General features: G+C 34.5%; 2 protein-coding genes across 3 annotated transcripts; one reads left to right on the plus strand and one right to left on the minus strand.

Moving 5' to 3' along the window:
• Positions 1 to 2,107: 2,107 nt before the first annotated feature.
• On the plus strand, positions 2,108 to 6,974 carry LOC144843496 (transmembrane protein 184C-like). The gene is made up of 8 exons (XM_078700283.1): positions 2,108 to 2,309; positions 2,480 to 2,516; positions 3,097 to 3,299; positions 3,910 to 3,981; positions 4,574 to 4,667; positions 4,848 to 5,057; positions 5,788 to 5,992; positions 6,188 to 6,974. Exons 1-8 carry the CDS (start codon positions 2,194 to 2,196, stop codon positions 6,532 to 6,534), a joined length of 1,284 nt encoding a protein of 427 aa, XP_078556409.1. The 5' UTR covers positions 2,108 to 2,193; the 3' UTR covers positions 6,535 to 6,974.
• On the minus strand, positions 6,924 to 12,842 carry LOC144842205 (protein arginine N-methyltransferase 9-like). Of its 2 annotated transcripts, none has more exons than XM_078698611.1 (11): positions 12,828 to 12,842; positions 12,192 to 12,505; positions 11,449 to 11,691; positions 11,153 to 11,320; positions 10,882 to 10,990; positions 10,503 to 10,585; positions 10,088 to 10,292; positions 9,473 to 9,668; positions 8,603 to 9,272; positions 7,978 to 8,134; positions 6,924 to 7,563 (listed from the first exon to the last, which is right to left on the minus strand). In XM_078698611.1, exons 2-11 carry the CDS (start codon positions 12,473 to 12,475, stop codon positions 7,213 to 7,215), a joined length of 2,466 nt encoding a protein of 821 aa, XP_078554737.1. In that variant the 5' UTR covers positions 12,476 to 12,505; positions 12,828 to 12,842; the 3' UTR covers positions 6,924 to 7,212. The 2 variants fall into 2 exon arrangements, with proteins under 2 accessions (XP_078554737.1, XP_078554736.1); XM_078698610.1 differs by lacking the exon at positions 12,828 to 12,842 and adding an exon at positions 12,695 to 12,798.
• Positions 12,843 to 12,846: the final 4 nt, after the last annotated feature.

The following is a 12,846-nucleotide window of genomic DNA, read 5'->3' on the forward strand; positions in this document are numbered from 1 at the left end:
AAATGTCGACAATTACAGTTTTAAATGTCGACGACTACAATTTTAAATGTCGACGACTACAGTTTTAAATGTCGACGACTACAGTTTTAATGTCGACGATTACAGTTTTAAATGTCGACGACTACAATTTTAAATGTCGACGACTACAGTTTTAAATGTCGACGATTACAGTTTTAAATGTCGACGACTACAATTTTAAATGCCGACGACTACAGTTTTAAATGTCGACGACTACAGTTTTAAATGTCGACGATTACAGTTTTAAATGTCGACGACTACAATTTTAAATGTCGACGATTACAGTTTTAAATGTCGACGACTACAATTTTAAATGTCGACGACTACAGTTTTAAATGTCGACGATTACAGTTTTAAATGTCGACGACTACAGTTTTAAATGTCGACGACTACAGTTTTAAATGTCGACGATTACAGTTTTAAATGTCGACGACTACAGTTTTAAATGTCGACGATTACAGTTTTAAATGTCGACGACTACAATTTTAAATGTCGACGATTACAGTTTTAAATGTCGACGACTACAATTTTAAATGTCGACGACTACGGTTTTAAATGTCGGCGATTGTAGTTTTAAATATCGACGATTGCAGTTTTAATTTGCAATGACGATGATATACATTGAATAATGATGATGTGGTATTATGATAATGAGATATGACATTATTAATTGTAGGAAATAACTGCCATTGTGCGGTGTTTTTGTTTTTTGTTGGAAGGACTGGATAAAGCATTAACCATTCCTTTACCAGCAGCTGGGTCTCACTGATCCTTACATACTGGAATAAAATCATTACGATGGCACAAAATCGTATTATTGATTGTTGTTTTGTCTGTTCCTGTTTAACTACATTTGTAGCGAACAGATAATTAATAAACGAATTAATAAATAAATTACTGTGTGATGCTTACTCACTATGCCAGTGATGCATGTTGTACACTCTCTTAATAAATACCTCCTCTCCAAGGAGGAAGGAAAACACTGCGTCTTAGCGAACCTGGTCGAGACCCTACCAACACAATTTCCAAAACGGTTTTTCAGTAATGGTGTTGATACAAAAAAACGATATTATTACATTGACAATGGATAACGGTTCATGCACTGACTACTAATGTAAATTTGAATTGAGTGATAATATTAAATGATTTTACATATTAAATAAGACAGTAGTGTCGATGAATGATATAAAAACGCTGAGAATTGTACGTATTGAGCAAACTGTTATGTACAGTGAGACTACTGTAAGACTACTATATAAAATGCGTGAATCTGCGTTGTGAGAGCTCTTGTGTCTACCCCAATATAAATCGATTTTCCGTAAGGAGGGACTGCTGGATAATACAGTCACCATTGTAAGGTTAGACACATCATGCTCATGTATGAAAAATATTCCAGGTGGTTATTGTACAATAATGTCTTATTATATTACCGTATGCCCACATCATTTAGAATGTTTATTGACGGTTTATAAATAACATATCTATGTAATTTTCTATCCTTTTTATCTTGGTTTAATCTCGCTATTGTATTCCTTGTTAATATCACGTTGCATTTATTATTTAATTATTTATTTCGGTATAAAAAACATATATATACAAAAAGCAGCAGAAGCTGAAAGTATTGCATTTACATAAAATCAGTATAAAAAGTACACAAAAACATCAAAACATTAACATAGAAAAATATCAATACATTTATTAACCTGAACTAAAAGCACCAACAAGTAGGTGAAAGTTACTACGACACATTATCTACCGTATATTATCAGATAATAGAGAGCACGTTAATTATGTACTGGGGTGTACCATTTTCGTACCGCAATCAGAAATCCAAAGGTCGCTTTGCAATTCATATTTGCAGGTAAACATCAAATTCGGAAGAAATTTCATAAATACAACAGTATAACAAATGTATTAGATGTTTTGAAAATAACAATGAAGTTTCTTGAATCAAGTTAAAATGTATGAGAAACATTGACAGTAGAAATGGGCTGCATATGTAAACAACACTCGTGTGAATGTTGTAGGAACTGTCGAGTTTTAATTTTGGACTGGTTGTATGGATGGAAAAACTGGATCAGGCCCGTGGTAATCTGTTCTTACTTTGTAGTTATTTTGGTAGCCGTACCGCTATGTACCTTGGAATTGATCAGACATAATGCAAAATTTGAAGTTATGATATGGTTTATTGCGGGGATGTTCACGTTTGTAGCGATACCAATTTCTTTGTGGGGAATTCTACAACATGTAGTCTATTTCACTAGGCCTGATCTTCAGCTTTATATAATAAGGTAAGTGATCCCATGATATGCATGTTTACTAAAGATAAGCTGGCCCTACTAACACTTACTCTGAAATGACACTATAACTATGTTAGGCATTCGCATTTCTTTTCTGAAATGTACAGCTTTTAAAGATGTATACAGACTTAACTTTTAAAAAAATCTTTATTTTATTACAGAATACTATGGATGGTCCCAATTTATGGAATAAACAGTGTAAGTTTCTTAATGTGTTAAATGTTCCAAAGCTCTGTCTACACTATCAAACTAGCTTGACAAAAAAAGTGTGATGTGTCCGAATATAGTAGTGATATGTCCAAATATGGTAGTGATATGACATCATAAAAAAATGTGGGCACATCACATTTTTTGTCACATAAAGTTAGATAGTGTAGACAGACCTTTAGAGGTGACATTATCGTAATTCAAATTGTTAGTTGGACCAGGGAATTGTGAAATTACGTAATTTCACTCTTCTCTGCAGTTGGAAATTGGTTAAAAGTTTCCTTTGACTTTACCTTGAATTTGTCGATTTATCGATAGTCGAGGAATTAAGCTCATTAACTTTTGAGTTATCGGTCGTTTTTTTTTGCATAAAATGGTGACTTACATTTTCGTACCACTAAGGTTTCTTTGTATAGTTCTAAAATATATGCCTATGCATCTATATTTATAGCCAAGCCCATGCTGTTTCAGTGTTCTCTCTGATTTAAATCTTTTTCAACTTACAAAGATAACATTACGACGAACAATTAAGTATCATATCACATTTTCTTTTCATACATTCTTCTTTTAGTGGATGGCGCTGTATTTTCCGAGCTCTTCCATTTACTTGGATACAATTCGAGAAGTGTACCAAGCATATGTAATATACAACTTTATGTTTTACCTACTTAAGTTTTTAAACAAAGAGTATGACATGGCTGAACAGATGGAAAATAAAGTTCAAATAAAACACACGGCACCGCTTTGCTGCCTCAAATCTTGGTCTAATGAAAGGTAACTTTTCTTCTTAATTACTACGGTAATTTTTCAGTTGTTTTCAAGAAAAATTAATAGATACACATTCGAGCCATTTGATTAAACGACGCCGATAGTACTGGAGCTGTAGTTGGTTGGTTAACGTGCTTGCCTTCCAATTCCAAGATGCGGGGTTCAATCCTCACCTAGTGTCAGGGTTTGTAACTCACGACTCTTTCAACTCCACTCTCTAAGCCTCAAATGAGACTTGTTTATAAGTGCGATAAATTATAAAATAGTTATAAATCTGTCCTATATTTGGCAAGTTACTCGCTGTGATGCGTATGAAATAAAAAACATCAATGTAGATAATAGTCGTAAATAGAAGAAACAACCTGGCTATTTGATTGATTGTTGTTTTTTTGTTGTAATATCACGACTTGATTGAACAAGTTGTACTGCACATCGGTCTCGTGAATAAATAAAGTTTAGGCCTATATATATATATTGTGATTGGTTGGTTGACAGATTAAATTGACTGACGGATTGATTTGCTGATCGATTACTCTCTGGATTCGTACAAATAAATCAACAATTTAATCGATCATATGGACCAACCGATATAACAATATATTTGTTATCTTTTCAGTATTATTCGAAGATGTAAACATGGTGTACTTAATTATACTGCCTTACGACCCGTAACAACTATAATTGCATTGTAAGTACAGTACACGTTAGGTAGGCACGCGTACAAAATCTAGGCTAAGGCTGTAGTACAACATATCAGTCTCCCACAGCGGGCTAAACACGTACGTCTCACAAATGAAAGAGGCCTAGCAAATAAGTTGGTCTATAGTTGATTAATTACTTAAATCTATCACATAATTAGATTGTTCTGACGACTTACATAGTTCTTAACAGATGTGTTATGTGCATAATATAGAAATAAGCCTTCTCAAAACGGTTGTTTACTCACCTTTTCGCCCCATTTTTTATGCTTGCTGATTTCAAATTTACACAAAATTCAGTCTTTCCCTCCCGAAACAACCTAGTGTTTTGATTGGTCAATAGTCATGATGCCGATAGTCTGTTTGTGACGCGTACAAATGTCTGCTATTGGCTGGTCTAGTCCGACTAGTCTTGACTATTTTTGTCACAACTGTTTTATGATAATTGAATAGGCCTACAGTTGTGGGGGACAGCAAAATTAATAAGACAAAACAAAAATAGATCTAACCAAATCTTAGGCGGCATTGTGTCAACATCTGGGCCCGAACAAAAGTTGTAACTAACAAAGATTCTTTATACAGAATTTGTGAATTGACTGGCACGTACAATGAGGGAAGTTTCAGTTTTCAAGGGGCGTGGTCTTATCTTTTGATTATTAACAACTTATCTCAAGTGGTGAGTTGAAAGTTATTATTTTTCTTAAGAATGAAATTAGTGCGCAAGGCCTACAGAAGGGGGAAACAGTTAGATTTCATTGATAACATTTTAGAATGTTGGGTTTTTTTTCGGTTTACATGAATGATTGAACGTGGTTCAAGCGTGACAATACAAAGTTAAATACATCTTCTTTTTTAGTGGGCACTATACTGCATGATCTTATTTTACCACGCAACCAAAGAAGAACTGGAGCCTATCAAACCGCTTAGCAAATTTCTATGTGTCAAATTGACTATATTTGCTTCATTTTGGCAAGCTCTTTTTGTCAACATCCTGGTCGAGACTGGAGCACTACAGCCTAAGGATGCATGGAACATGGATAAATATGCATTTGGAAAAGCAATTCAGGTTCGTTTTAAAGATACAATGTCCTCCAAAACATGAAAAGATAAAGAAAATAATTCCAAATTGGCCTTTTTTGCAATTTTAATAATGTTATTCGGTTGTCTAATTGTATCCTTAAACTTGGTTTTCTCCGGTAAATCATTTTTGGTCAAAGTGAGTAACTATTATGTGGTATTAAAATAGCCTATAAAATAAATGAATAAATATCTTTTTAGGAGGAACATATATCCTTTAAAAACTGAGCTCCATTGAGCTATCCAAAGATATTTTTTTATCAATATGTTTATTAAGCAATCGTTTTTCATAAGTTTAAGAAAAGGTTAAGCAGTTCCTAAGCACAAAATGATACCAATATTTGATATCCTCAGCAGCAAAAGCCAGGATCTGCTCTTTGCTTAGTTTCTTGCACTGCTATCAATTCATTGATTCAACCAAGGCAATCTAAAAACAGGACACTGAGCCAAGATAGGAACTTGTAACAGTCCTTTGATCTTATGTCTGGCTGTGACAAATACCAACAGTACTGTGCTATGTCATGGTACAGTTGGTACAGTACCACATAACACTGTTGGTATTTGTCACGCTACAGAGAATAGGCACACAATGTACATACTCTCCGCAGCGTCTGTTCAGGGTGTGGAACTGATCGTGTCGCAGCCACAGATAAACCTTTTGATACTCAGCATCCTGTTGTTAGATTGCCTTGATTAAACAAGTTAAATTTGTTTCACAGGACTTTTTGGTCTGTATAGAGATGTTCCTCGCTGCCATTGCACACTATTACTCATTCTCGTATAAACCATACAAGAATGACGGACCACGCTCTCGATTTTTTTCGAACTTTAAGAAAATGTGGGATATGTCTGATGTCAAAAAGGATATAGCTGAACATGTCACAGTTGTCGGCAATGATTGGAAGCGTAAAGTTGGAAACATGGGTAAGATATATCATAAAGTATTCTCAAAAAGTTTGTGCCCAAAGGGACGGTTTCCACCTGATACATATTTTGTTTCCAGTTTCAACCTGTTTATTCCTCTCCTACTTTAAATTTGAAAAACATGTTTTAAAAACAGAAAATCAAACACATCTTTACATATGACCAATACAGTAACATCTTTATTTCATGTTTTAGTTGGGCTAGGTGATGAAACAGACTCGGATGACTTGGCTTCAACTACTGACGACAAAGAAGTTGAAAATGTTAAAAAATCTAAAAGATTTACAACAAAACGGAGAAGTTTAGTGAACGGATTTAAAAGAACACCCACTGGTACGCCCTCAATGGAACACAAAGTTGTCGTGGAAGTTGACAACCACACAGCGCCTTCCTCCACTCAGGTGGAGAGAGAAGATCCAGATGAATCACAACAGGGTGGTGTTATCAATCCAGGATTTAGCAACCCTAATTACAGCGAGATTGATCAACAACAAAACACTGAAGACTTGGCTAAATCTGATATGTACAGTTCGGAGGCCTAACTAACTAGCGCTGAAATTAGTAACGGGGGAATTTGTTTTTATCTAGTATGTCACAAATTCGAATGTGATGAGGAACATTGTTCAAAATACAGCCCAAGATGACTATATTGTATCCTGAAGATGAACTAAATAACACATTCCCCAGTGTAGTAGGGAATAGTTGAAACTATATCATGGCTATTAACCAATCAGGTGAATTGAAAAGTGAGGTATATAACAATACAATATTATGATGAAATAAGGAGAAGTCAAACGTTTATGGGGACAATTTCAGTATTATACACAATTTAAACAACAGAATCACAAACATCTTTGTGTTAATTTGGTCATAAACTGATGTAATTACAGACATAATTTATACACAAAATGTAAAAAGCATTAAAATGTGGTAGAAAAAAATTAGAAGAACAGTATTATAATATGAACCATATTTGAAAGTATTAAATAATATTTGTAAAAATATTTTTGTTCAGGATTGGAAAATTTACTGGTTGGCATTGTGTGACAAACACGAATACTGCTATCTATTAAGCTTGGTTCCCACTAGGATGCAATGCTGCTAGTGAGAATAACTCATCACTTGTGATGGTCAAATTACTTCCTAGTGTGAACCAAGCTTTAGTCAGTTTGGTGGTATTTGGGCTTAACAAATCTACAGCAACTAGCGAGAAATAGAAATCAATTTGAAACCTGAAATGAGATTGAACAGTCTTCCAAGTTGAACGAGAGGCAGATAATTTCTCCAGCTCGAACATGAGTTTGTTTCGGCAAGATATATACCGACTGGCTAAAATGAGTTGATTGGTCAAGAGTACTGACTGTTTTACCAGGCCCTAGGTCTAAATCAAACCAGTACACCACAGCCATTAAGCATCCATCTGCAACCATTTTAACTTCTTGGTGTCGTTCAATGTTTACTGGTGCTCCTACACTGTTCAGGTCACATAGATTCAGCTGACACAGTTTGATGGCAGTTGACAGGTGTGTGCATTGAAGCATGGAGAAGAAAATACCAGGATGTGTAGGAACCTAGAATAATACAATTTTCATTATAATGTTGATTTTTAAAATATTGTTTTATATTATTTAACATATCATATACAAACAAAACATATTTTTTTCAATTTTTCTATTATTTAATTATTCTACTGCAGTTTCTGCAGTAACTTTTTTTTTCCTGTAGTATCATTTTAGTTTGTTAAAAGATGGAAAAGGACAGTCACTGCAATATACAATATGTACAGTATGATTACCTAAAAAAATGATTGCTACATAATTGCAAAATATACATATATAGTTACTGCAGTAACTGCAGTAGAATAATGTTGACATGATCACTTAATCAATATGACTCTTTACAAGATTATTATTATTATTCGAAAATTATGGTATGTAAAACATAGCACAAAACATAATAAATAAATACATTTTGGAATATCTTACCATAAAGAAATTCATAAATGGCTTAATATTCAAGTCCAGTGTTCTTCCATTATCTATTACTAAACTATTCTCCAGAATATACTTGCTATCTATACACATGCCATATATGGTGATTCCTGAAGGAATGATTATTCCATTAGGTTTAAGAATAGTATTCCTGCAAAATAAAAATATTAAAATATTTATGAATATGTTAAAAATAGATAAATACACTATTTAAAAAAAAATCCTTTATGCATAAAAAAAAAATAACGAAAACATTCAATTTATCAAGGACCTTAGAAATAGCAATAAACAGTGGCAGTTGGAGTCACACCATTCCCGAATAATGGTTATCCTTGACCCTCCTCAGCACCCCAGGTCCATTGTATTTATTTGTTATGTAACGTGTAAATGTTTTACTGAAAGGAATAAAATACAATATTTTGCATTAGATTACATTTCAAAAAAAAAAAATAATAATGAAGACTGTAAAGCTACACTATCAAACTTTATGTGACAACAAAAGGTGATGTGCCCATATATGGATATGATGAAATCATATCACTACCATATTTCGGCAAATCACACTTATAGTTTGATAGTGTAGACAGAGGTTAAAGGTGTTTGACCATGTACATCTCACCTTGCTAAAGCAATATTCTGCCAAACATTTTGCTGTAGCAGACCACATGGCTCTACAACATCAACTACTAAAATATCCCAAGATGAACTGGAATCCTTCTCTAAGATTAAATCCTGTAAATCAGCCATCCCAAGGTTGTAACCCTTATCATTACACAAATGAACCAGAAGATCAGCCTCTTTCTGATTGCTGACATGAATTCGAGTAGCTCCAGCATTGGCTGCATGTACAACTGCTAGAGAAGCTCCTTCTGACATATTAAGAACTTGACAACAACCATCATGGCTGTTTCTTTGAGTCTTTGAAGAGTTTTTATCTTTTAAAGTGTCCAAAACTGCTTTCTCTATCAGCTCAAAAATATAAAACTGGTAGAGGTGATCATTAAGCGTGAATATATCTTTTTCTTCCAAAACTAAAACGTTACTTGTAGTTGCCTTCTGTGAAGATATCTGAAATTTAATGTCACCATCATCTGCTGGTGACTGCTGTTTTGAAAGCTCCATTTGGTTCTGTGGTGATGATACATTAGCATCATTATTGGTTGGTGTGTTCATCGTCTCAAAATTTCCATTAATTACTAAATTTACTTCAATGTTTTGAAATGCAATGTGATTGTCTTTACAAACTACATTTAAACAAACTGAATCACCAGACTTTACATCTAGCCCACCTGTAAACAAAAATAACAAACAAATTATTGTCCCGCAATTTATGTCTCATTCACCTGGCAATTTAAATATAATATGTACAGAAAAGGTTAATACTGTATATACAAATCAAATCACAAAAAATAGTAGTGAACCTTTAATATTTAAATATGTACAGAAAAGGTTATTATATACAAATCAAATCAGAGAAAATATAGTGTACCTTTAATATTCATAGTACTAATTGGATAGACAGCGTTCTCCCAGCAGCTTTCAGACCAAGGGGACGTGTTTATGCTTGTCTGTGAGTCTAGTAGCAAGTCAAACCACAGTATTACTGCATCAATAGATCCTTGTTGGACAACTGGCACCACCAGTGACTTTGATTGAGAGTTTCCAGAGAACAGCGTTGCCACCTCCTAATATAGAAAGTAAAACTGCATTAGGTTAGCAAATCAGTACATTTTCATCATGTTTTCTCACTATGTAAACATTCCCATTATCAAGGTACGGCCATACCATTTATAGACACAAGTTCTCGTCAGGTTACATCATAGATCGTACACCGTGTGGGAATATTGGGAGCTGTATCAACCTTCATAGAGTGATATGGCGTAAGGATGAAGCATGTGCAATATTAATTGTATCCTTCAGCTCTGTGTACACTTTATGTGACAAAAAATATGATATGCCCATATATGGATATGATGATGTCATATCACTACCATATTTTGGCATATCACTACCATATTTGGGCATATTATCACTACCAGATTTGGGAACATCACAGATTTTTTTGTCTGATAGTGTAGATAGAGCTTTAGATACTAATAATCACCTTTGGGTTATTAAAATCAAAATCATACACTTTGAAAGATTCTGATAGGGCTGTGTACCCTCCCGGAATGGTGGAAATGTCTTCCGATGTATATGGTTCAGATGATGGTGTTTCTTCATTTAATATGTCTTGCTGCACCATGTTGACCGAGTCGCTGACAATGCTAAAGTTGAGGTCTATATTACCAACAGATGGAGAGAGTAATCTAAGATAAAGTAAGAACAATTTAAAATATTAAACAAATAAAAAACATATATTAGTAGGTTAAATAATGTAATGTAAAATAGAATATTTATTGGACTACTGTAGTCCTAAAAGCAGAATAAAACAGTTTTAGACTTGAACACAGGACTTCATGCAAGCTAAAATACCATAAAACTCAAAGATCTCAAAGAAGAATTGACATTGTCAGTACCGATGAGATTTTCGTATATGTTCACATTCAACTAGCATTGCGTATACTGCAGCACCTCCTGGAATCACTCTTCCACCACCTCCCTACATTCAAAGAAATGATAAACATACTGTACATTATGAAATATATCATGTTGGTATCATCATGATGAGATGATTCTGATTCTGAACACAAGTTCTACTGAGATTCTTTAAATAAACAAAATGCAGGGCCGTAGCCACCAGTACAGTTGGTAAAAGGTTTAAACCTGACCACTTTTTCACAGAGGCCTTTGACAACCCTGCGGCCAGCACAGAAACTACTGTATTCCCTTTTCATGCAACCACCTCACCACTTTATTTCTACAGCTACAGCACTGAAATGGCTTCTAATCTGGTACCTGATTATCAGGTGGCTGTAGTAAATGTGTCCAAGCATGATGTACTGTTTCTATGATGCCTTCTCCCAGTAAGCCGCTGTCTAATGTTTCAGTTACAACAAGATATACTCTGTAAAAGAAAAAAAATGTTATTCTATTCAGATGTTGATTGGTTGAAATGTGAAAAGAATGTTACTCCCCCAATCTGAACCATCATAAATTTATAGATGTGTTCAGACTGTTGATTACTAACTAGGACAAAATCTGTTCACACTGTGACAATAAAAGCAACCTATGTGGAATGTGTTCTGGTATTTGCATATCTGTAGATTTCATCTGAAGAAGTTTAACATTCTCATGCTTCTGATTGGCTCGTAGAACATCTCGAGCAATACTTGTCATGGTTTTGGACATTTCACAAGCGTAAACTTTACTTGCGCCACCCTCAACCGCAAACATACTAAAAAAGAAAACAGAGTAGTTGGGATCTGGTGTGTTAGAAATGATCACATTTCCCTTGTATAAAGGTGAAGTTAATTGCGGAAATGCAAAACATTGAATGTCGAAAATGCCATATTTGGGTCCTACCTAAGGATTCCTGTTCCTGTTCCAATATCAAGCACTGTTGTGGGTCCATTTACGTTCCTGATTGCTTTATTGATTGCCTCTTTGAAAGCCATGTTGCGTTTTTTATCATTTAACATCCTAAAATGCCATCTCTCAACTAATGAATTAGACAGGTTGTAGAAACTTTCTTTCGCTGAATGTAGGTCAGGGTTCAACTTCATTGCTTGCTGGAAATAAACGAACGCCTCCTCAGCAAAACCTAACCTGTATAAAAGAAAAAATGTGATTCGCATGTTATAAATTAAATAACTGCAATATTCAATATATATCATCACGTTTTTCTCAGCTCTTCGCATCGAAACAATACAGTATACACAAACATTAAAACGGGATATTTGATAATAATAATAATATTAGTTCATTCTTATATCTGCGCATATAAGCAAGCTCTCAATGCGCTGAACATTATTACCCCAGTAATTTTTTGGATCAAACACGTATGGAAACATACTCCCATAATGCAGCTAGTAATCAGCGCAAAGTTGTGTCTTGATCTAACCGGGTTCCCAATTATACACCTGGGTGGAGAGAGGCAAACGTAAGTAAAGTATCTTGCCTAAGGATACAAGCAATGCGGCGAGAGTGGGATTCGAACCTCAAAACTAGTCGAACGTCCAACACACTGCGCCACGCACCCTCATAAACACAGCAAGTCAGTAATGCAAACATCATATTTGCAAAATGTACAAAATTTGCATAATCACCTGTATAGGTGTGCTCCCATAACATCATGAACAAATTCATTCTCCGGAAAGGCATCCAGCGCTTGTTCGTAACATTTGAATACATCTTCACTCCGGTTCTCTTGCCACAGGTTTCGTACCCATTCTCTAAAAACATCACCAAATTCCTTACGCAGGTTTTCCTTCAGTTCAGGAGATAGTTTGAGGGCCAGAAGATAGTAAGCGAATGATTTTCCGTACTCATCATTTTGAAAGGATAACCGTGCATTGCTTATAGATGATTCGGTAAACTGGGTTTTCTTCATTTTCTTTCATGGAAACAGGAAATTGCAGTACTATAAAATAAAAAGGATTCTGGATCAAAACAAAACTGCTCTCATCAACAATTAAAATTACAATACACATGCATTATTTTTTAAATATAGCTAGCCTAGATAGTTAGTAAGTAGTAAAGTAGGTCTCTATCTAGCTAGCTAGCCATTGAATTGTTTGTCACTTTAAGGTTCCTAGAAATTTAAATTTACATCTTCTTTGATATTCATTTATTATTATGGAAACAGTCCTTGTGTGATATGTTTTGTTTCATGGATGTTTGCACTCCATACCCATGTGTCACACTTAACATTCTAAAAACATTCTATGTTTAGATAGATTTACCATGCTAAGCCGCATTTAT

Source organism: Antedon bifida, chromosome 5, assembly GCF_963402885.1.
Source record: "Antedon bifida chromosome 5, ecAntBifi1.1, whole genome shotgun sequence".
Classification (NCBI taxonomy): domain Eukaryota; kingdom Metazoa; phylum Echinodermata; class Crinoidea; order Comatulida; family Antedonidae; genus Antedon; species Antedon bifida.

What these genes read in the sequence shown, in the direction of transcription:
- LOC144843496 (XM_078700283.1), top strand. Translation starts at nt 2,194, where the DNA reads ATGATATGGTTTATTGCGGGGATGTTCACGTTTGTAGCGATACCAATT. An exon ending in CAATTTATGGAATAAACAGT is followed by an intron (nt 2,517 to 3,096) that starts GTAAGTTTCTTA and finishes TTCTTCTTTTAG; the next exon opens with TGGATGGCGCTGTATTTTCC. An exon ending in GTAACAACTATAATTGCATT is followed by an intron (nt 3,982 to 4,573) that starts GTAAGTACAGTA and finishes TTCTTTATACAG; the next exon opens with AATTTGTGAATTGACTGGCA.
- LOC144842205 (XM_078698611.1), bottom strand. Translation starts at nt 12,475, where the DNA reads ATGAAGAAAACCCAGTTTACCGAATCATCTATAAGCAATGCACGGTTA. An exon ending in TTGATTTTAATAACCCAAAG is followed by an intron (nt 9,669 to 10,087) that starts GTGATTATTAGT and finishes TTTCTATATTAG; the next exon opens with GAGGTGGCAACGCTGTTCTC. An exon ending in TAGTACTATGAATATTAAAG is followed by an intron (nt 9,273 to 9,472) that starts GTACACTATATT and finishes TTTTGTTTACAG; the next exon opens with GTGGGCTAGATGTAAAGTCT.